A 22095-nucleotide genomic window follows, 5' to 3' on the forward strand; every position below is an offset into this window, starting at 1 on the left:
TATTAAACTCTTATGAACAACAGATTAATAACAAAGTCACTGAAGATGTTCAGAAGTAGACGTACTCCAATTACTGGATAAAATTCAGATTAATATGAAACTATTCAAAAGAGAAATTGAAACAAATGGCTGAGTTTTAGAATCATATGAACTTAAGTTCCAATTATTATAATATCAAAACTAAAAATGAGCTGAAGATCAATTTAGGTAAAAAATTATCCATTAAAGCATTCATCAACTAATTCAGTTGATAAAATTTTCGTCTTTTACTCATCAAGCAAGAAAGAAAAACTTCTCACCTAACCAGTTCGTATGTTTCTCCAAGAAGAGGATTAAAAGGTTTCCCAAGTCTTTCCCAGTTTGAAGCTAGAGCTGACACAGCAAAGGCAGCAACATACTGTTTAAAATTAGGATAAATCACAACATAAGAAATCAAATCCCAATGACAGGGAAGTGCTAAACATTACAATTATTAAAATGCTCTATATGAAACTTTATATAATTACCACCATGGAAGTGTATAGTAAACTATGAAGTGGTATGTAACTGAGACAGTGATTTTCAGTGTATTGAAACAGAACAGACAAAGGAAATGGTCAAAACAAAACAATTAGCAAAAGATGAGAGATTATAAAAAATAAAACATTCAAAAGCAGCCTACGATCTACAATTGACTACAAAATAAGTAACAGAGTAAATAAAAAAATCAGAGAACACAACTAATTAAAAGTAAACAAAAATAAAGTAAACAAATGAAATGAAAATATAAAGTGAAAAAAATAATACATTTCTCCATTGAAAATAATATTAAAGGTAATTGATATACTTATACTGTAAAGAAACTTCTTTTTGAATTAGCAGGGTCATTAATTAGAGATCAAAGGTCAAGATACCATTTTTAAACACTAAATAAATCATGATGGAAATGCAGGCATCAAGCCACTCTCAAAATAAGGAGAAGTTTTCGAAAATGCATCAAATGTATTCACCACCTGAAATCAGTTTTTAACATAGGAAAATTGTTGTTTACTTAGGAGTTAAGTTTTCTACTGCATGCATGTGGAGTGTGTATACTTGCAGTATGAAGTATTATAACCATCTTCTTTATAATTTGAAAATGTTTTATTTTGAACCTAAGAAAACTTTTTTTTACAATTTCATTGAATAATGTTTTATTTCAAAATAATAAGGTCACTTTCTAAACTAACTGCATTTTTATTTTATGTTTTAGCTTACATTTTGAATGCCACTCATGATTTATAGTCTTAGCAAAATTTTTGTCCACAATCACGTGCATTGCTTTTTCCTGCATCTTTATAAATTTAGCAGTAACAAGTAGCAAGTAAGCCCTTGACACCCCGAAAAGATACCAACCAAATGTATTCTGACTCAAAACTTAGTGAAACATTTTTTGGCTTTTAATTTCTCTAATTTTTCATTGAGTTTTCATTTCTGTCCATAATACGACTCATATTTTTTCAAAGATTTAATGCTTAACCAATTTGTTAGAGGCATTTTCAGTCAATGAAGAATACCATTATGGACAGCACAATAATATATGTTTGATTTTAATGCATGCTTAAAATGCAATTACATCTGTAAATTAATGAGTAAAGGCAATTTAATATGATACCACTTAACGGTATATACCTTGCATAGTTAACAACTACCTCCTATGACAAACAATCAAATCAAAAATATATCAGTCAGTGTGCTCAAAAGACACAACACCTTCCACAGTTATGAACAACCTTCTACAATTCATTGATGATAGTACAGACCTGCAAAGTTATACTTCATTATAAAAGTTGTTTTGGTTTAAATAGTGGATTATCCACAATTCAGTTATGCAGATGTTGAAAATATTCATTTTTTTGTCATGTAAAGTTTTTTTTTTACAAATGGAGAACGAAAAAATGTAGATCAAATTATTATTTTGTTTACTACAATGAATATTTTTTATTAGGTTTGTTAATAAATATACAAAAACTGAAGAAAAGGAAAACATTGGTGTCAAATATATATGCATCACCATTCATCTGGAATTTTTGTGTGAAATTCATGTCTTTTAGTCTTAAAAACTACTAGTTGTGGTCTTTCTTTTATGTACTGTGTATGGAGCATCTCGTTTCAATGACAAGCAGTAATGAGCCAACATGCTGATGTTCTATTTTCCCCAATACCTCCTCTCCACTTCCTTGATGTCTCAAAGAAACCCTTTTTCTTGTTTTTCACTGATGGTACTGAGATTTTCAGCAAAGTCATCAATATTTTCAACTTTTCTCATTATCCTTTTGAATTATTCATCCAAAGTCAATTTCTTAATCTGAGGCCCCACAAAAATCCCTTCTAAAAAGAGCTGGTAACTGTCAATGTGGATACCTGAAACAGTCCCCACCTTTGTTGAAGACCTCTACAAAGTGCTTCATCAAGCCCAGTTTTGTGTGAAGAGGAAGTAATAGGACTTTTTTTTTTGTCAATCAAACTATCATGTTCAATGTTTTCTGATCCTGGTATCACACTGACTCTGTATAGCCACTACTTCTTTATCCTATGTTGATTTCACGCTCTGCTGTCCCATTCACACAAAAAATATGGAAACTTTGTATAACTGGATTGATGACCCAAAAACATACAAAGGCTTTTCAGTCTCCACAAAGTATGCAAACATGTTATTTCTATTGGACTTAATTACAAAGTTTGAGATTTCTTTGAGTTTCCTTGAAGTAAACTAAATGAGCAATATAAACAGATGCATATGTATTACCATTGTGAAGGACACCTTTTAGACTCTTATTAGAGAAATAAATGAACAATCATCACACACTTGGTTCATAGACTGCAGCTCCTAGCATTGGTATTAATTCAGCAATATTGTTGCAACAAACCAGAAAACCTTCTTACAAAAGTATGGTATGAACTCTTTTTCACAATTCCAATACCAGTAAAATGATGTCCCAGAAAAAGTAAGCTCTTAGTCTAAAGTCCAGACCCCAAAATCTCTGAAGAATCCTTTGCAAGGCCCAAATCTCTCATCAAATCCTTGAGTTCACTTTGTATGAAAAGTTGTGATTCACTGCAGATTTCAGGTTGAAGACAATCCCTATCATTATTTCTACTGACTTCAGAATCAGATAAAACTATCAAGAGTCTCCCAGTGGAGTAGGTACAGGTATGTCAGACCCATGAGAAACAGGTCTTATAGCAGATTAAAGATTAGGATGAAAAATTTCTTTTTATTTCAAGCGTTTTAGCCCTGCACATTATGTGAACAAAAATAGCATCATCTTCATGGTATCCAGACTCTTGTCAGGCCATTGGAATTCCAAAAGGCAAAAACGTTTTCTTACACTTAGTTCATTGTCCCAACTTTTCAACAAAAATGTTGCAAACTTTGTCTAGAGCCCATCATTTGTCTTCGTCCCCAAGTTTTATTTCAAAATACACATAAAAGATTTTTTGACATATTTTCTGCACTGTTTTGCCTTTGTTTCTTCACAACAATATGACCACAAACAATAATAAACAAATAATATTTATAAAAAAAAAATGTCAATGTGCACATATAAACAAATTCTATCTAGAAACATGTCATGCAGCCTGTTAACCATTTATATACCAGAGGAGTGTTTTTCATGAGTTCTTGCAACTGGTCTAAATAAATATACAACTAGTGGTTGTCAACATTTTAAGCATAGCAAATGAAAAATATCTAATGTAAATGTACATATGACATTATACAAAAATTCTGTATTTGATGGAAAAAAAAATGGATATCATTTTCAGATTCAACATAAAATAATTACTGTATAACATATAAAAATTAAGACAAAATCATAGGCAGTGTGTTTAATCCAATTATGTTTATCAGTACAATAGAGTTAATTTTTTTAATACAAAATTTCAGTAACAACAGATGCATGTAATTGGTTTTGACGTTCTTCCAGAAGAAAGATGAGATTGAGTGTGAGGATTGGCTTATGCTTATAAAATGCATGCTTAGTTGGAAGAACATAGATAAGCATGTAGGATCTCACATGGGATCTCCAACTGGCATGGAGCTGAGCCTTAAATACCAGACTATAATCCAAGTACAGCAGCAGTGGTGTCAGAAAAGACACTTGACTGCAGTGTTGACAAGCTTGTTCCTGCTAATACCAATGTGGTCTGGTATTCAAAAGAATTGGATAAAAGTAGATGTTAAAGAGAAATGAGCCAGTTAGTTTTAAACATTGACAAGAACAGGGGAGAACTACATTAAGTGATTCCAGGGCCAGTAGAGAACTAAGCAAGTTAGTATAAACAGTGAAATTCATGCACTGCTTAGCTTCAATGTGATCCAAGGCAAGAGAAATGGCATACAGTAGAGCAGTGAACACAGAAACTGTACAGGAGATTCTGTGCACAACCACAACAAACCATGGCAGAGCCCACAGAGTCACCTGATTTTGAACCATCTGTATAAATGGGAATTGAGGGATGGTTCAAAAGATGTTCAGTAAATAAAAGACTGTACTTCCAATTGGAAGTACCCGCTATTACAGGCGATTTAAGAAAAGGTCACATTTGATGACTGTAATAAGCCATGGGATGGGCTGATCAGTAGATACAGCAATGTTATCCAAGAACAAAACCAATTCATCCAACTATACCTGGATATGAAAACCAAGGACAACAAGGGTAGATTGTCTGTTCTGAAAGAGCGTGGCCCACTGAGAAAGGAAATCACATCCCGAGGTGGAATCTTATGGTGAGGATCGAAATTTTGAAGCATACAGTAAAGACAGTTGCAAACAATGGAGGTATAGATGTAGAAGAAGTTCATGAGACTCTGTGTACAAGCTGTGAATGGGGAAGTGCATAAAGCCCTGGTGCAGAGCTGATGTTCCTGATAATGAACAGGGTCCAGCATCTTAAAGGCTGAGGTCCTGGCAGAGCCAGAGTCCCATTGTCTAATTTTGATTGAATGAGAGCATGATATATCTTTAGCATAGAATATCAATCCACTCCCCAAGTGGCGGAAGAGATGACATGGAGGATGTTCAGTGCTCTTTTACACTTGACTCATAGCTGCTTGTTGTCAGCTTATGGTAAAAAATAAGCCCCAAGAACTTTGTCTCAGAAACCACAGGAAGTACAACTTCACTGACACAGAGTTTAGGATTAGGGTGAATAACCTGTTGGCAGCAAAAGTGCATGCAAACAGTTTTAGAGAGAGAGAGAGAGAAGTTAAAGGTATTGGCTGTGATCCATTTCAGTAAACATCTGAGGTTAGTTTGTAGCTGCTGCTCAATAACCTCATGTTCAACGACTGACATAAGATAATGGAAGTTGTCAACACAGAGCCCATTTGCAACAGTAAGATGGAGTTGTTCAGTGATGGCATTAATCTTTATACTGAAAAGTGTGACATTCAAAACACAAACCTGAGGAACTCCAAGTTCCTGTAGTAAAGAACAGGAAAGTGTTGAACCCACATAAACTTGAAATCCCCTATTAAATTTTTTTTAATAAAAATGGGCAAATTTCCACCTAACCTGTATAAGTGGAAGTCTCACAAAGTGCCAGACCTCCACATAGTATCACAAGCCTTCTCAAGGTCAAAGAATATTGATACAAGATGTTGTTGTTAGAGAAAGGCTGCTCTGATTGATGTTCAAGTCAAATCAGATGGTTCACAGTGAAGCACTGTCATCAGAACCCACACTGGGTGGGCAAGACAAGGCTGTTTTATTTGAAGAACCAAAGATAAGCATTAACCATCCTCTCTATGATCTTACAGAGATAGCTCATCAAAACAATTGGACAGTAATTTGAAGGAATCTTGGGATCCTTTCCAGACTTGGAAAAAGGTTGGACAATAGCCTAGTACCATGCATCAGGAAAACGATTCTCCTGCCATATCTGGCTAAAAACAATTAGAAGAATAGCAAGAGAAGCAGGAGATAGATGGAGCAGCATCTCGTAGTGTATATCATCAGGTCCGACCAATGTATTGCCAGACTGATGAAGGGCCAGTTTGAGTTCCACCAATATAAAGAAGCAGTAATAGTCATAGAGATGATCAGCCCAAAAGGAAAGAGGTGATTGCTCTGCCTTAGTATTGATGGTTAAGAAGGTGGAAGATGAAGCAGAAATGCTGGATACTCAGCCAAAGCTTTCACCAAGAATATCAATAATGTTCCAAGCAATAGCTACTTCCTGGACACCAGAGAGCAAGAGCGAAAGAGGGACAGAATTATACTGCCCATTGACCTTTTGAATCTTGTCCCATATGATTTTGGAACTGGTGGTAGAAAAGATGCTGGTTGTGAATTTAATCCAAGATTCCTTCTGGCCTTGACGTCTTACCTGTTGAGCATGTCCACAGGCCCGCTGGGAAACGATGTGCCTCGAGAGTGTGGGATGCCTATAAAAGGTATCCTAAGCCCATGTTTTAACCTCCTGTGCCATGTGGCAAGTGAGATTCCATCATGGATGAGGCTATCATGGAAAACATCTCCAGGTTTTAGGAATACATTGAGCAGCTGCCTGTATAATACAATCAGTCACTGCTGCCACACAGTTGCCTATCGTTGGCTTACAGACAATGGCAGGATCAAGTTCTGTGAGAGCAGTGAAAGAGGACCAATTGGCTTGATCCAGCTTCCACTGGGACACGTGGGTCGGGCAGCATCAACCATGGCCAGTCTCTCTTAAAATGATCACTGTCAACCCTCTATGAAAAATGGGATAATAGGGAAGGGGAGCAAATTGAGAGATCAATAGCAGTAAAAAACTGACTAGGTGCATGAAAATAAGAAAAACCAGTAGTGAAAAGAGAAAGGTTATGATCTGAGAGCATATGCTGTACAGAGAAATCCCTTCCATGAATATCTGTACCTCCCCAAAGGGGATTATGTCCATTAAAATCCCCCAGGATTGAAAAGGGAGACAGCAAATGTTCAATGGAAATATCAAGGTCTGATTGATCGTAGGTCTCTTCAAGAGACAAGTAGAGAAGACAAACGGTGATGGTATGACCCAAGGAAACAGGGATGGCTACAGCCTCCAAGGGTGTGTCTAGTGGCAAAGACAGGGTGGACACATGCTGATCAACCAACAGTGCCACCTCTCCATGCATTCGTCCATCACACAACCTGTCATTTATGTACAAAGAAAACTGCCGAAAGGTGACTGTATTGAAAAGTTCAGAAATGTTTCCTGTAAAGAAAGATGTACAGGATGGTAAGAAGCAATGAGTGTTTTGATGTCATCCAGATAAGAACCTAAACCATGAGAGTTCCATTGTATCAAAGTGGCCATTTTTATTTATGTGTAAGCAGATTGGGTGGAGAGCCCTTCTACTTTCAACATTTTATTTTTGAGGGAGGGCTATCAACATTCATGAATCCTGCTCTTAGTCAATTGGGCAGGCCTCTGTTGTTGGAACATCTCATGACATGAACGAACGATTGTTTTGCATATTGGAGCAAGAGAAGAAGATGTACCCAAGGAAATGACTGTACCCAGAACCAAAGGAAGTGGATCTGGGATTTGCTAGAATGAATGGTAAGAACAGAGATGGGTGTTGATGTTGATTCATTAACTTTCTTGACCATGAAGGTCAAAAGACTTTTCATACAGTTTGAAAACGATTTTTTCAGAGGCACGGAGAGATCTGTCTGCACTCCCACTGTAGTAGTGTAACGAAGTGCAGCAGTATACATTTGAGGTGAAGTGCTGGACAGTAACTTTCGAGCCTTAGAGTAAGCAATGTTTTGAAATGTTTTCAAATGCTGTACCTCCTTTTCTTCCCACCACATAGAGCAAGAACAAAAGGAGGATGGGTGAGAGCCATTACAATTCATGCAATGAGGGTCTGTTTCACACTTATAGGCATCATGATCCTTGCCACTGCAACGAGCACACGTCAAGAAACCAAGACATGACGTCTTCAAGTGACTGAACCGCTGACACTGGAAACATCTAAAGGGGTTTGGAATGTATGGCTGTACCTTGCAATTAAGATAGCCTGCCTTGATGGTGGCAGGTGGACGTGGTGATGTAAATGCCAAAGTGAGGACATTTGTCAGCATCATAATTCCAGCTTTGCAAGTGGAGATATGCCTCACTGTGGAAACTCCTCGAGTGGAGAAACCAGTGAGGATCTGACTCAGGGATGTTCTTCAAACCCATCTCAACAATAACCCCTTGTGACAAATTCAAAGTAGCATGGGAAGTAACCTCAATGGGTACATCCCCAATCACCTCCGAATGCAAGAGGAGTTCACTGTGTTTAGGAGAGGATATTTCCACCAATGTCACCAGAGCAAAGCTTTTTGACTGACTTAGGAGAACCAGTGAGTCCATCTAATTATTTGCCCTAGAAGTTTGACTGAAGGAGAATGTAGTATAAAAAAAATAAGGTACAGGTGTTACAGAGGTTGAAAATTGTTGATCAAAATCTTCAAGACATGGGTGCTTACCTATGGACTATTTTTTCACTATTTTATTTAAATTGTTATTTGGGGATCAATAATAAAGAAATAATATTTCAGTGCCCACTGACCTCACACACCATGAAGCCTTATGAAGGGATGCACTACAGTGCCAAACAATGACACTCCAACAATGTCAAGGTTTCGTTAGCACAATACCCAAACACCAATTTTAGATACAATGCCTACAGCATCCAATGAGAACATCCAACACTAGTACTTGGTTGACCGTAGCCTAAGTGGACCAGCTGAATGATCCTGGGGGGAAGGGACACCCCAAGGCTGCCCATCTACAGGAATTCAAGGCCAAAGTACTATGTTAGGGTTGGACCTCTCAACCACCAGGATCCTCCCCTTCACAGGTTGCCATGCATGGCACACGTGGGTGATGGATGTTCAGATCTCAGAGGAGGTAAACTGAAAGAACAAAACCTTCTCTGTAAAGGAGTCCACACTGAGGGGCCAAGCAAAAGGAATACTGCATTAAAACTGTTAAACTGGATTGTGGATAATCAAGCCATGGTTGTCTCTAATAAGTTGTTAATCTGATACGTGATTACATCTAAACTCAGTTCTCACTGGTAATAAAACAGTTAAAATGAGATATGGCTAGACCAAGATACCATTTTACAAATAACTACCAACTGAATTTGTGGGTAATTTTGGTTTCGACTGTTTCCAATACAGAAAACAAAATATTTTACAATTTTACTGTTTTGTTCATTTTCTAATATACTTGCAGTTCTAAATGGTTATTATTTTACTCAAAAAAAATATTTTTATGTCAATGAAAAATGCAATTAAGTAAGAGAATAAGTATTTACTACATATAATAATAATTATGAAACATTTTCAATCAGAGTAACTTTTCTATTAGTTTTACTTTTTCTGCAACTGGAGGAACCACAATTATTAAAATGACTAGAACTGCAAATAGAAATAAAACTACAAATAAGATCTTCCAATAAAAAAGGAACTATCAACCAGACTATCTAGAGTCAGTAGCTATTAAAATGGCAAAAAAAAATCCTGTGACAGATTAAGAACAGATAGAATTACAGAAAAATAAGACTTTTGTAGATTAAATTGTCTAGAACTTAACACAGTAGTTTCCAGACATGTTCAAAGTCCAATATCTCAGCTTAAGGACAATCAGTAATCAATATGCTTTGATATCACAGTTTTAGGTAAAACAGTAAAGTATCTGATAAAAATTATATACAATGAAAGGATAAAATAACAACTCACATTACTACACTTTGAAATCAAACAATTTTAGTCATGTTGTATATATTAAAGTTATAGGGTTCAATGAAGAATACAAGTCAGACTGTTTATTTCATACTAATTAAGCATCTGACAAGGCTTGTTTACAAAACAATGTTATTATGTAGTTATTATGTAGATTTGAAGACATATAGTTATATCATGGAGTTCAGATGTAGAGAATGATCATTTTACAAGGAAAACTCATAATAACCATAATGGTGTACATCAAAAGTCAAAGAACATTTTAAACTTCACACACACACAAAAAAAACCAAAAAACATTCCATATTTGGGTATTAAGTTTGGTGATGAATCATTTTGTGGCTATAACATACATGAAAAGTCAACTGTTTGTGATGCTTACTTCTATCCTGTCCACTGGGTTATCACACTCATCTGCTCGCTTCAGTAAAACACTATATTCCATATACTCTGTCAACCGTTGCAAAAAACTAAGAGGTTCGTTGAACACCACAGGCATGGTGATCTTGGATAATTCCTGTAACAAATCACACACAAATAGCCATTACTTATTCAGGCACAACAATTTAAAAATAATTTATAAATGTTTATAAGTTATCACTCTAAATCAGGCTTGCAACAGCCATGAAGTATCTGATATTTAACAATACTCAACATCCTTCCTAAGATTTGATTTCATCTGAATGGATATGATATCAACTAAAGTATTTGTAAAGCAAAAAAAACTTTATTGCTACAAATTGACAGCTTAGCTTAAAGATGCATATAGTACAATTGTGAAATTCCACAGAAAGATAAAAATATATATAGGAGAAGAAGAACATCCAAAATGGACAATTTGAAGCAAAAAAAGTGTCCAGTGATACAGAGAAGTGAAGATTCCGAAGTTACTAAATACTTCATTTTTTAACAAAGCCATGAAACTTATATAAAATTAAAATTGTAACATACATTTTGATGCTAAATTTATCAATATAATTAAATTTTGAATGTAACTGTTTATGACAAGTGGTGACATGCTGACTTTGACCCACCCAAGCTCGAAGAGTTAAAATGGTTGTCTTATGTTTAGATTGACATGATTTAGTTTTCTTTATCTTGTAAAGTCCCAATTAATATATATTCACTGATGGCACCATATCCACAGAAAGAAATGTTATTTTTTATGGCAAGAATGTCTGAATCTCTTTAGCATAACCTGGCACTAGAATGCAACATGCAATACAAATTTATTTGGTTGATATGTAAAATATTACCTGGAATATACAAAACTCCACTTGTCTAATACATTGTAATTAATTGTTAGAAAAAGAAACAAAATAGGTATTTATGATATATTGGCAAGGCATACAACTTTGAAATAAGTGCAACATTAGAACTATAACAGTGGATGTTAACCCTCTAAGCACTATCTCTGTAGTCATTTTTTTTTTTATTCTTTCTGTTATTTTTAATATAGCAAAATTCACAAGTTTTTCAGTGTAAGCATTTCAAAGTTCCTATAATTAAAAAAAACACTTTGTAATGAGTTGTGCATAATGTTGTATGTAAAGGATAATTAATGTACACTACTCAAAGATGATGAATATTTCATGAAAACTGGTGAATAACTAACTGCCAAGGAATGCTTTACTTCACAATACAAAATAACTTAATATCCAACACTTTTTTAAAAACAGAGAGCAATTCCATTTTATTTATAGCTTAAAAACATTATGCAATGGTATTTTGTTTGTTTGCTGTTTAAATTTTGCACAAAACTACATGAGGAGTATCTCTGGTAGCTGTTCTTAATTTAGCAGGGTAAAGATAAAGAGCTTCGAAAGATGAAAATAAGAAAAGGGAAAATAAAAATAAAAAACTTTTTAACATTAATAGGGAAAACGTGAACACAATGAAATTAGCCTAAATACTAGCTGCTCAAAGGTTTAAGACCATACTGAAATGAAGCATTAATCGGTAAACACGTAATGAAATTGTCCTTTGTGCTCAAGTATTAGTGTTGTCAACATCTCCCCTTGACACTCCTGTGTTACATTGGGTAAAAATATGGCAAAGGCTAAAAAGTTGACAGAGTTTGAACGTGGCAGAATTGTTGAGCTGCAAAATCAAGGTCTCTCTCAACGTGCCATCGCTGGTGAGATTGGGCGAAGTAAAACTGCTGTTGCAAATTTCTTAAAAGATCCTGAGGGATACAGAACGAGAATTTCAAGTGATCGACCCAAGAAAATTTCGCTAGCGTTGAGCATGAGGATTTGACGGTTTGTTCGGCAAGACACCAGCCGACCGTCAAACCAGATTAAGGCCCTTACGGACGCAGAATGCAGCTCAAAAACAATAATACGGCATCTATGAGATAAAGGCTTTAAAAACCGTAAACGTCTTCAAAGGCCATGCCTCCTTCCACATCACGAAACAGCTCGATTAAACTCTGCTGAGAAGCACCAAACAACAGAAAAGTGGAAGAAGATTTTGTTCTCCGATGAGAAAAATTTTAACCTGGATGGTCCAGATGGCTTCCAATGCCACTGGCACGATAAGGATATCCCACCAGAGACATTTTCTAATTGACACAGTGGAGGAAGTTCCATCATAATCTGGGGTGCTTTCTCCTTTCATGGAACAATGGAGCTTCAGATTATACAGGGGCATCAAACAGCAGCTGGCTACACTGGCATGTTGGAGAGAGCATCCTTATTGACTGAAGATCCTCGCTTGTGTTGAAATGACTGGATCTTTCAGCAGGACAACAGTGCAATCCACAATGCCCACAGGACAAAGGACTTTTTCATGGCAAATAACATGATTATTTTGGACCATCCAGCATGTTTGCCCGAACTGAACCCCACTGAAAATGTTTGGGGATGGATGGCAAAGGAAGTATATAGAAATGGACGTCAATTCCAAACAGTGTATGATCTTTGTGAAGCCACCATCACCATTTGGAATAACATTCCAGCCAGCCTTCTGCAAATGCTTATATCAACCATGCCAAAGTGAATGTTTGAAGTTATTCGCAATGATGGCCGTACAACTCACTACTGAGACCTCTTGTTGGGCACTTCCTACCCTGTTTAGGACTTCTTTTAGGTATAGTCTTAAACTTTTGACCAGCTCATATTTAGGCTAATTTCATGGTGTTCACATTTCCCCTATTAAGTGCTAAAAAGGTTTTTTTATTTTCCCTTTTCTTATTTTCATCTTTCGAAGCTGTACTAAAATAAGTGGTTAAGTCTAACAAAGCAAAATGCATATTTTTTCTTGATGTTCAATGGCTTCAAGATATTACCAAGAAGTGTATTTATCTTTGTAGACTACATCCTGTAACAGCACCAACATTAGCCTATTTACTTGAAGTTGATTTTTAATTTTTCTCTGAGTAAATAGCTTGCTCTGATTAGAAAATAATATCCATTTACAAATCAGTATTTGATTCAAACATAGCTTTTTTTGGCAACAGGAAAAATCTATTATTTTTTGTGCTGTAGAATGCATATATGAAAGCTTCCTGAATTTTGTTTCTTTGACAATCAACTTGGTAAGAAAAACATAAGGCATACAACTGTTTTGTCAGCAAATTCATGTACAACAAGAAACAGCCAGTTGACTTCTACTGTGATTTAGTGTTTTTAACAGAAGGATAAACCACTTCTGTGGTACAAATTCAGGCAATACAACTACAGTATTAAAAGAAAACAGGTGTGAAAAGATTAACATGAAAGCTGTGAAGATAATTAAGATAAAAACATTAGTAATTTTATTGCACAATTTTCATGTATACAAATTGTTTCATTTAATGTCAGATTAGAAAAAAATATAAAATATTACGTTTAGGTTTCCCCCTACATAAAAAAACTTATGACATTTATTTGGGATGTTCTAAAAGTTGTTCAAATGAAATAAAAACTCTATGATGAAAATAAATACTGTTATTCTGAAAATAAAAACTATATTTAACTCAGACTGACTCAATAAATGCTTCATAAATTCACAGGCAAAACTTTAGTACTGATATTTTATTTAAAAAAGGTGCCAGGCGTGTTAAGGAGTTCGACTCGTAATCCGAGGGTTGCGGGTCTGAATCCCAGTCGCACCAAACATGCTCGTCCTTTCAGCCGTGGGGGCATTATAATTTGATGGTCAATTCCACTATTCATTGGTAAAAGAGTAGCCCAAGAGTTGGCAGTGGGTGGTGATGACTAGCTGCCTTCCCTCTAGTGTTACACTGCTAAATTAGGGATGGCTAACGCAGATAGCCCTCGAGTAGCTTTGTGCGAAATTTAAAACAGATAAACAAATATTCAAAAAAACTTGATTTCTTTTTGCCCAAATGACTTGTAATGTTTACTAAAAGCTTGCTAAAATACACTTTAAAATAAATTTCAGTCCATCTTCAACATACAAGGCATTGGTTCAATGAACCAAGGAGTGCTTAGTTATAAGCTCTTAAAATTGCATGCTGTTAAATAAATCAGATTTTTTGTTTTATTTGAGGTATTAAACTTTCGTTTGGTTTGTTTTGGAACTGACATATGATTCAAAAATGTTTTGAGCAATATATGCATTTTAATCAACATCTATTTGCACATTTATAAATGTTTGCACTAAATAGAACTTAAAACTTTTATTCAAGTAGCAAAATAACTAAAATAATATTTTTCCCAGCTATTCTTACTTTAGCTCTAATTTCCTCAAACTATATATGAAAATATATGCAATCTCATAGCTATTACCATATTGATAAGCGTAAACATCTCAACATTGGGCACTTCACTAACTGAACAAGAACTATATACAATTTTCACTTTACATTTTGAATGCTTTTTTTTTTTTTTTTTATAAAACACCAATGCACTTCCTCAGCTTCATATTACATGATATTCAAATATTCAATACAATTTTCGTTCAATAACATTTCTTGTCTAGAGTTTGATCTGCGATTCTGTAAATCAAAGCAACATACCAAACAATGAAAGCTACAATGTACTGGTTGAACTTGAATCATAATTACTAAGAATAATGCACAAAATAATATGAAAAGTTAGGCTTACCTTTCCTATACATTGTTTCAATATGCTCCACACACTGATCTCTGCCCTTGGGATCATAGGAGCTGGTAGACTTGTCCTAAAGGAAATAAGATTTACATTGCTGAATGTGAATTAAATAAAAACAGTAGTAAAAGCCATTAAATCTGCTTGAGCTGCTAACATAATGAACTACCATGTATTTGTGTTTTGGTCCTATACAACCTGTGAATGTTATATTACTAATATTAAAATCTTCTGATCCCCCCAAAAAAGTAAGGACCCACTCATATGAGAAATTAGGTAAAAACACACACACACATATACTGTTTTGTGAGCACCTAAAAGTATGCTTCCCTTACCTAAATATTAATATGTTCAATTACAATACACCTAACTTGGATATTATTGGATAACAAACTACTAATCATGGTGAAAACAGCAAATTAAATTTTGGCTAGTCGAAGATCCCAATTTATAAACTTCATAAAGTGTTGGGGTGACCCCAAAAATCCAACAAGGAACTACACACTCTGGTACTTCTATACCATTCTGTGGCTCTTGAATGTTCACATCATTTAACAACACAATGATCAATAAACACTGGACTTTTACCACTGTAACTGCAGACAAATTGGTGTACAAAAATGGTCATTTCACAAAATATAAAAGCCACTTGTACACATCAGTTTTCACTAGGGCAAAATTATGACTGATAATTTACAAACAATCTTTTAACAGGAAAGTATGGATCTTCTGTTCAATTCCTGGAAATGACAACAAAAAAGTTGGCATTACAAGTGATGACTTGATTTCTTGTCTGTCTGAAATTCCCCAGTCCCATGTTTTCACACTCCAGTGTAAAACATATATGAGATTGAAAATAGTTTTGGAATCTGTGACATTTAATACATTTGTGTATTTGTATTCTTGACTGCCTGAAATTCTAAGTGAAGTATTCTGTAGAGCATATTTCTTTCATTACTTTACTGCATAGCTATCAAAACAAAACCTTTTTGACTTCAGTATTTTTCCTTATGACTTTATCATTATAAATACCGAGACACAAAAAAGACGATGACATGCTTATGTTTCAAGTCGAATAAAATAATTCAGATAAACTGTGTTTATAACATACTGATTAGAAGTCAAATGAGATAAGTCTCTTTATGCACTAATCATTGGTTAGTCATCATTTGCAATACTGTGTACAGTTTTGATCTCTTTATCTCAAAAAGAAATTTATCATAGAGGATTATGAGGAAACTACAAGAATAATTCTGGGAATAGAAAAGTTGTTTTATATGGAGCACAAGTTCAGATCTCTTAACTTATTCTCACTCAAGAAAAGAAAGATAGAAGGCAACACTATAGGAGTTTAAAGAATTATCCAGGAGATTATTAGGATAAAATTTTCTGATTTCTTTAAGCTATAACTTGAAGACAATGGATTCTTTCATTGATATAACAAGTTCAACTTTTAAGTTTTGTTTTTCTAACACAGTGATTAGCTTATACAAGGACCAGTAGTTAAGACCAGCACCTTACAAGAGTTTAAATGGAAGGTTTAAAACTTGAACTTATTCTTTTCTTTCTCCAGGGTTAGTACGGCCTTAAAGAGCTAAATAGCCCCTTATTTTCAATATACCTACTTTAATGACATTTTTAAGTTTTGTGAAAACATTGTGACAATAGTTCCTCTGTCAGTCATTTCACTTACCTTAACCATTTTGGTGATGTGAAAACTTCAGAAGAAACTGTATCCTTTTTGTCTGTCACTACTTTAGGTGTAATTTTTCCATTTGTATCTCCTTTAAATCAAATAAATGGATCATATTGAGTTAATTATTTTTAAAAATTAGATTATTTAAATTTTTATTATAAGTACTTTGAGTAATAGTTGAAAAGAGTAAAATTCACATATTTACTTTCATCCTAAATGTAGTAACAATTCAATAATAAACAACAACAAATTTCAATTATTTCAGTTTAAATGTAGTGCCTGCTGTAATGTTTTCAAGATATAAAATTTGTACTTTCTCAACCTTTGAGCCAGATACTGGGGTCATCATTATTACTTTTTTTGGGTATAGCAGTGTGTGTTAAAGTGTCTTTCTTATAGCAAAGCCACATCAGGCTACCTGATGAGTCCATCAAGGAGAACTAAACCCTTGATTTCAGCATTGTAACAACGTATAGCAATTTATAACTTAAAAAATTAAAAATGTTAACTCCCCATCATAACTCAAAAATTATTAAAACTTCTTAGATATCTGATTGAAGAGCTATAAATTAGCCTAAATTTCACACCTAAACTGAATAACTGATAGTGGTATGCTATCTTTTGAAATTCTGATCATCAGTAAATGTTATCCTAACTTAAAATTCAAGGAGTACAAATTCATTCATACACATCACATTAAATTATCCTAACGCTATTAATATCAATTATTTAATTCTTCACATTATCAAAGTTTCAAAATTTTCTATATTACAACTACCTCTCTGCTTTTTCTCTTCATTGTCAGTATCAACATCATTTTCTGGCACTTCATTTTCCGACTCGGATGAATTACAAAAAACCTTCGAGTTAAAGTATTCGACAATGGAAGCTAACATTGCTGTAAACTGAATCTACTACTACCAAAAAGTGAAAGTCAAGAACAAAACTGTAAGTTACTCTAAAATCACCAAATTTCATAAAAGTCTTAACACTATAATATGTAACGTTACGATCAACACATAACAGTTGACGAAGATCCAGTGGTAACTTTAAAGTTGTCTTTTTGATATGAAATAAGTTTTTGCCACTTTTGTGTTAACTAGTTTAACTTAAGTACCAACTATATTACAATAGTTATACTAATATATAGTTAATCGGCCGCAAATGACACTTTTTGGGCAAAATAAGGAGGAAATACATATTAATCAAATATTAAACGAACAACATAATTTACACTAATTAGATTAATATAATTATGCAACTCCTACAAATACATGATACATCTACTTTACTTGATAATGGTGCTTCAGAGCGACCAGAATTTAACGCCCTCTTTTGAATAAATATGTTATATGTATATAACTTCTTTACCTCGAATATTTTAAAAATGTATCCCAAATAAGTTTGCTTGTAGTTAAACGCAAAACTGCACAATGGGCTATCTGTGTTCTGCCCACCAAAAGTATCGAAACCCGGTATCTAGCGTTATAGGTCTGCAGACATGCCGCTATGTTACTGGAAGTCTCCGCGATAAGCAACAATACAAATATTTCCATTATTCTCTGATGTATATATGTCTTCTTTTGATAGAAAACACTATTATGTATCCTTGATATTTTAATTTATGGTAAACTTTGTTAGTAAAATCTGAACAATGTTATATTTTTTTCGTGGTACATACGTAGAATTTCAAAGGTAAGAGTTGTACCATAATAATAGGAGATACGGAAGAAAATGTAATGCAGTGTTAAAGCTGAAAAAAATTTCTGACTGAAGAGATGAGAACTAAACATAGTGTAAAATAAAGTAAAATTGGTTCTTTATTTAGTTAGAAAACTAGTCAAAGAAGACTACATAAAAGTGACAGACACCTATTATCTCTTATTCTCGAGCGATACTACCTGAAAGAATTCTGTATAAAGGTTAAGAAAGTATAATTTTATGTACCTAAACTATAATGTCATCCCTCTCAGTGCGTAGGCACTGCCCACATAATTGACCATCTTATAGCTGAAAGTAAAGAGTATATAGTTTTTCAGACATTTCTAAACTTAAATATAGCCATGTCACTAGGTGAAAGAAATAAGATATTAAAAATAGGTCAACAACATTATTCATAAGAAAATAAAAAAATATTCATGTTGGATACACTACTTGACTGCGTACAATTAACACGTGAAATAAGGTCATTACTAAACAAAGTGTGTTTCATGTAAGTAAGAGTCTATATATTTGAAAGTGTTTTAAACTTTACTAAACTAAACATTTTACCTTTCTAATCAAAGAAAGAAAGAAATTATGGTAATCTTCCAATGACACGTCATTCTTTCTTTTGTTTACAAGCCATCCCTAGCATTAAATTTGAAATCCAATAATATATATATGTGCGTGTGTGTAAGTTCTATTCTTAATGTTATTAGCTAAAGGGTGGATAGGACTTTATGTTTCTTCAGTATATTCAAAGCTAGATTACAAATATGATACAGCTGTGAAGTGCGTTGATTGTTTTGAGTTAAATAGTGTAACAACTCGGTGTGCTAGTTATTGTAGTTACTTTATGCAAGTAAGTTGATTTGTTTAATTACATTTGTTAATGTAATTTATAAGGTAGGCCTACAATAAATTCACGGTAATGTAAAAATGCTCAAGTTTATAAAAATTTAGAGGAGGAAATGAAAATAATCTAAAAGAAATCGTCAAAGAAATAAGAAAGTTACACATTTGTTATCATAAGTTGGATATTTGGGTGGAAATTATAGAGGACTTGGAATGTATTTGAAACAGAACTTGAATTGTTAAATATGATGATCAAGAGGTTAAATATAATGAGGTACAAGTACAGTGTTATTTGACATAATGAAATGATTAAGACAAGAGGAGGGAGAAAGGACAGAAAATTAGACGAAAGTGATAGAAATATTTTAAAAATCAAAAAGAAATTTATAGAAAATAAAAATAAGATCAAAAAGATAGAGAAAAAAAGAAGAACAAGAGAAAAGAAGATTAGAAGAACACCAAGAGGTGAAAAGAGAGAAATTCAAGAAAAGAGGTAAAAGGGAAATACCTATTACTTAAAGAAAAAAAATTAAAAACGTGATTGAAGACAAGATTTATAAGCTATTGAATACGGATAGAAATATTACAACATCATGTAAGAATAAATGCAGAGAGCAGTAAAAAAAAGGTACTAAATGCTGCGATGATAAAACTGAAGATGTCCAAAACGATATCAGCAAGGTAGAAGGAACATTATTGAGGTAGAATAGAATATCAATAACAAAATAAAACACCTGGAAAATAAGGTGTAAAATGCAGATATTAAATCAATCACACCTCTTTATACATCAGTTTAGGAGTTTCGTCCTGGAATGCCACCTGCGACAAAATATGAAATAGGAGAAATTATTTGGTCTATACCTATTACCATTATTGTTGTGCCAGCTATTGCTGAAGAATCTTCCAAGACTTCTCCAGACATGACACTACCAAACTAAGTTCTACAACTTAGCTGGTAAATTTAATAAATGAGAAATAAACAGAGTATAATGGGAATGTAACATAAAATCATACAATTTTCAGTTCGGAATCATTTCGAGAAAATGTATGTGGAATAGTAAACCCAAAACCATCTACCTTGCTGTTAATCTAAAACGACCAGCTTTGACAATATTTAGTAATCTTCCATCTGAAAGCTATGACAATTGTCAAGCGTCTGTAGTTATCTTATACAACACGTTTAAAAGTATCTCACAAGTATTTAGAGCGAAACTCTGGAACAAAGTATAGAAGAAGAGACCATGACTGAGCTTGTAAAAACTTTGAGTAGGGTTGCCCCTTAATTTACCCAGATGCTCCTCGCAAAATTATAGATTTACTAATACGTGGCTCTTTTATAGACACTATTATAGACAAGGCTCTGAGAAATAAGTTGGAGCAAATTTATTGATGATAGAAGTAGAATGCATTCAAATTGCAGATAAGTAAATAAAAATGTTATCTTGATGTTATGGGATCGTCAGGTCGAGTAGTGTTGAAACAACATCTCCCATTGATGACAGTTTAAAAGAACTAAAAGGACTGATTAGACAATTAACGACAAAGAATAGAGGAAATACACGAGAAGACAATAAGTCTTTTCAGTGAAATTTGAAAGGATATCAAGAAATACAAAGTAAAGCTGGTGAGAAATAAACACTTTGGAAGATGAAATTTTTTAAGTGTGGTCAACCTTGTCATCGCAGTCGAGATTATGAGGAAACAGTAGTTGTTAAGATACCAAGAATACAATGTTCTTAGGATGTATCTTCAAGCCCAAAAAGAATGGAGTAACAACTAAGGGATAACCAAACATTGGGTAATAAGAATTAACTGGACGTATAAATAAAATTCCCAAATTAAAAAGATGTTCACTATTTAAACAAAGAAGTCAACAGCTTAATTGTTTTAATTGAAAGCCTTGCAATATGTTGATCGATAGCTCTACAGCTACAACAGTTTGACCCCAGTTGGTAATAAAAAGTAGGAAACTGCATCCATATATGAATAAAGGAGTAGAAATGAGGTGAACAGCAGGTGGTCATAAGCTCCACAAAATAGGTTATATTTGCTTAAGAAACGTTTCTTTGCCTCATGATGAATTGGTAACTGACATTGAGGAAATGAACATATTAGGAACTGACATAATGTGGATACATGAATAAGTTATGATCAGGAAATATATGCACACTACATGGCAATAACAACACAATAGATTTGACTGTCTGTGACAACAGAAGGGTGTTCAGTTTATTGTATTATTAAAAAGTGAAGAACTCATATCAAAGCTTGTTCAAAATAAAGTGACATCTAGCGCCTGAGTTGTAATAGAACCAAACACATCAACGCGAACTATTAATTTTCTTGTTGACCTGAGAAATAAAAATGTCGTCATTAGGATAATGAATTCAACAATTTAAGTCTTGAAATCAGAGTCAAGTCTGGATGTGAAATTGCAAGATGTGAATTTGTACAAATAGCACACTCACATGGAAGAACGTCAGAAACAGTCATCTTTGAGGAATGATGTAGGAAGTATACTGTCAAAGATTTTATCAAAGGAGCGTTTACCACCTCACTTAAAAGTGGATATTTAACAGCCGTACTTCTCACAATGGAAATGGAGATTTAAATATTCCTTATCGTTTCACGGAATAAATATGTCATAATAATTAAATCTGTCAAAATAAATCCAATTGTAATCCTGAATAAATCCACCTACTAAACAAAATTCAGGATTTACTGCAGGACGAAAATACTTACAAGATTTTGAGTCCATCGCTCTAACCACCTGGCCATCCCGGGCACAGAAATATACGAAATTATCAGATCACTGCCTCTTTGGTGATAATTTTTAAGACTTTCTCTATACTTATTGTTGAAGCCAAGTCTGAAAAATCACATGCATAAGGCCCGGCATGGGCAGATGGTTAAGGCACTTGATTCGTAATCCGAGGGTCGTGGATTCGAATCCCCGTCGCACCAAACTTGCTCACCCTTTTAGCCGTGGGGGCGTTATGATGTGACGGTCAATCCCACTATTCGTTGGTAAAAGAATAGCCCAAGAGTTGGCGGTGAT

At 34.1% G+C, this 22095-nt stretch overlaps 1 protein-coding gene across 2 annotated transcripts in view; it reads right to left on the reverse strand.

The window, feature by feature from the left end:
* LOC143249538 (oxysterol-binding protein-related protein 2-like) overlaps positions 1-17815 on the reverse strand; it is a 30556-nt gene extending 12741 nt beyond the window's left edge. Inside the window, exons 1-5 of one of the 2 annotated variants that reach the window (XM_076499561.1) lie at positions 17260-17815; positions 16479-16569; positions 14783-14858; positions 10114-10248; positions 300-397 (exon numbers count right to left, since the gene is read on the reverse strand). In XM_076499561.1, coding sequence (XP_076355676.1) covers positions 300-397; positions 10114-10248; positions 14783-14858; positions 16479-16569; positions 17260-17377 — 518 coding nt within the window. In that variant the 5' untranslated portion in view covers positions 17378-17815. The remainder of the gene's footprint in view (positions 1-299; positions 398-10113; positions 10249-14782; positions 14859-16478; positions 16570-17259) is intronic. The other variant, XM_076499562.1, reaches the window with a different exon arrangement.
* Between the last annotated feature and the right edge of the window lie 4280 nt (positions 17816-22095).

The sequence above is a fragment of the Tachypleus tridentatus genome, chromosome 4 (assembly GCF_004210375.1).
Source record: "Tachypleus tridentatus isolate NWPU-2018 chromosome 4, ASM421037v1, whole genome shotgun sequence".
In the NCBI taxonomy this organism is placed as follows: domain Eukaryota; kingdom Metazoa; phylum Arthropoda; class Merostomata; order Xiphosura; family Limulidae; genus Tachypleus; species Tachypleus tridentatus.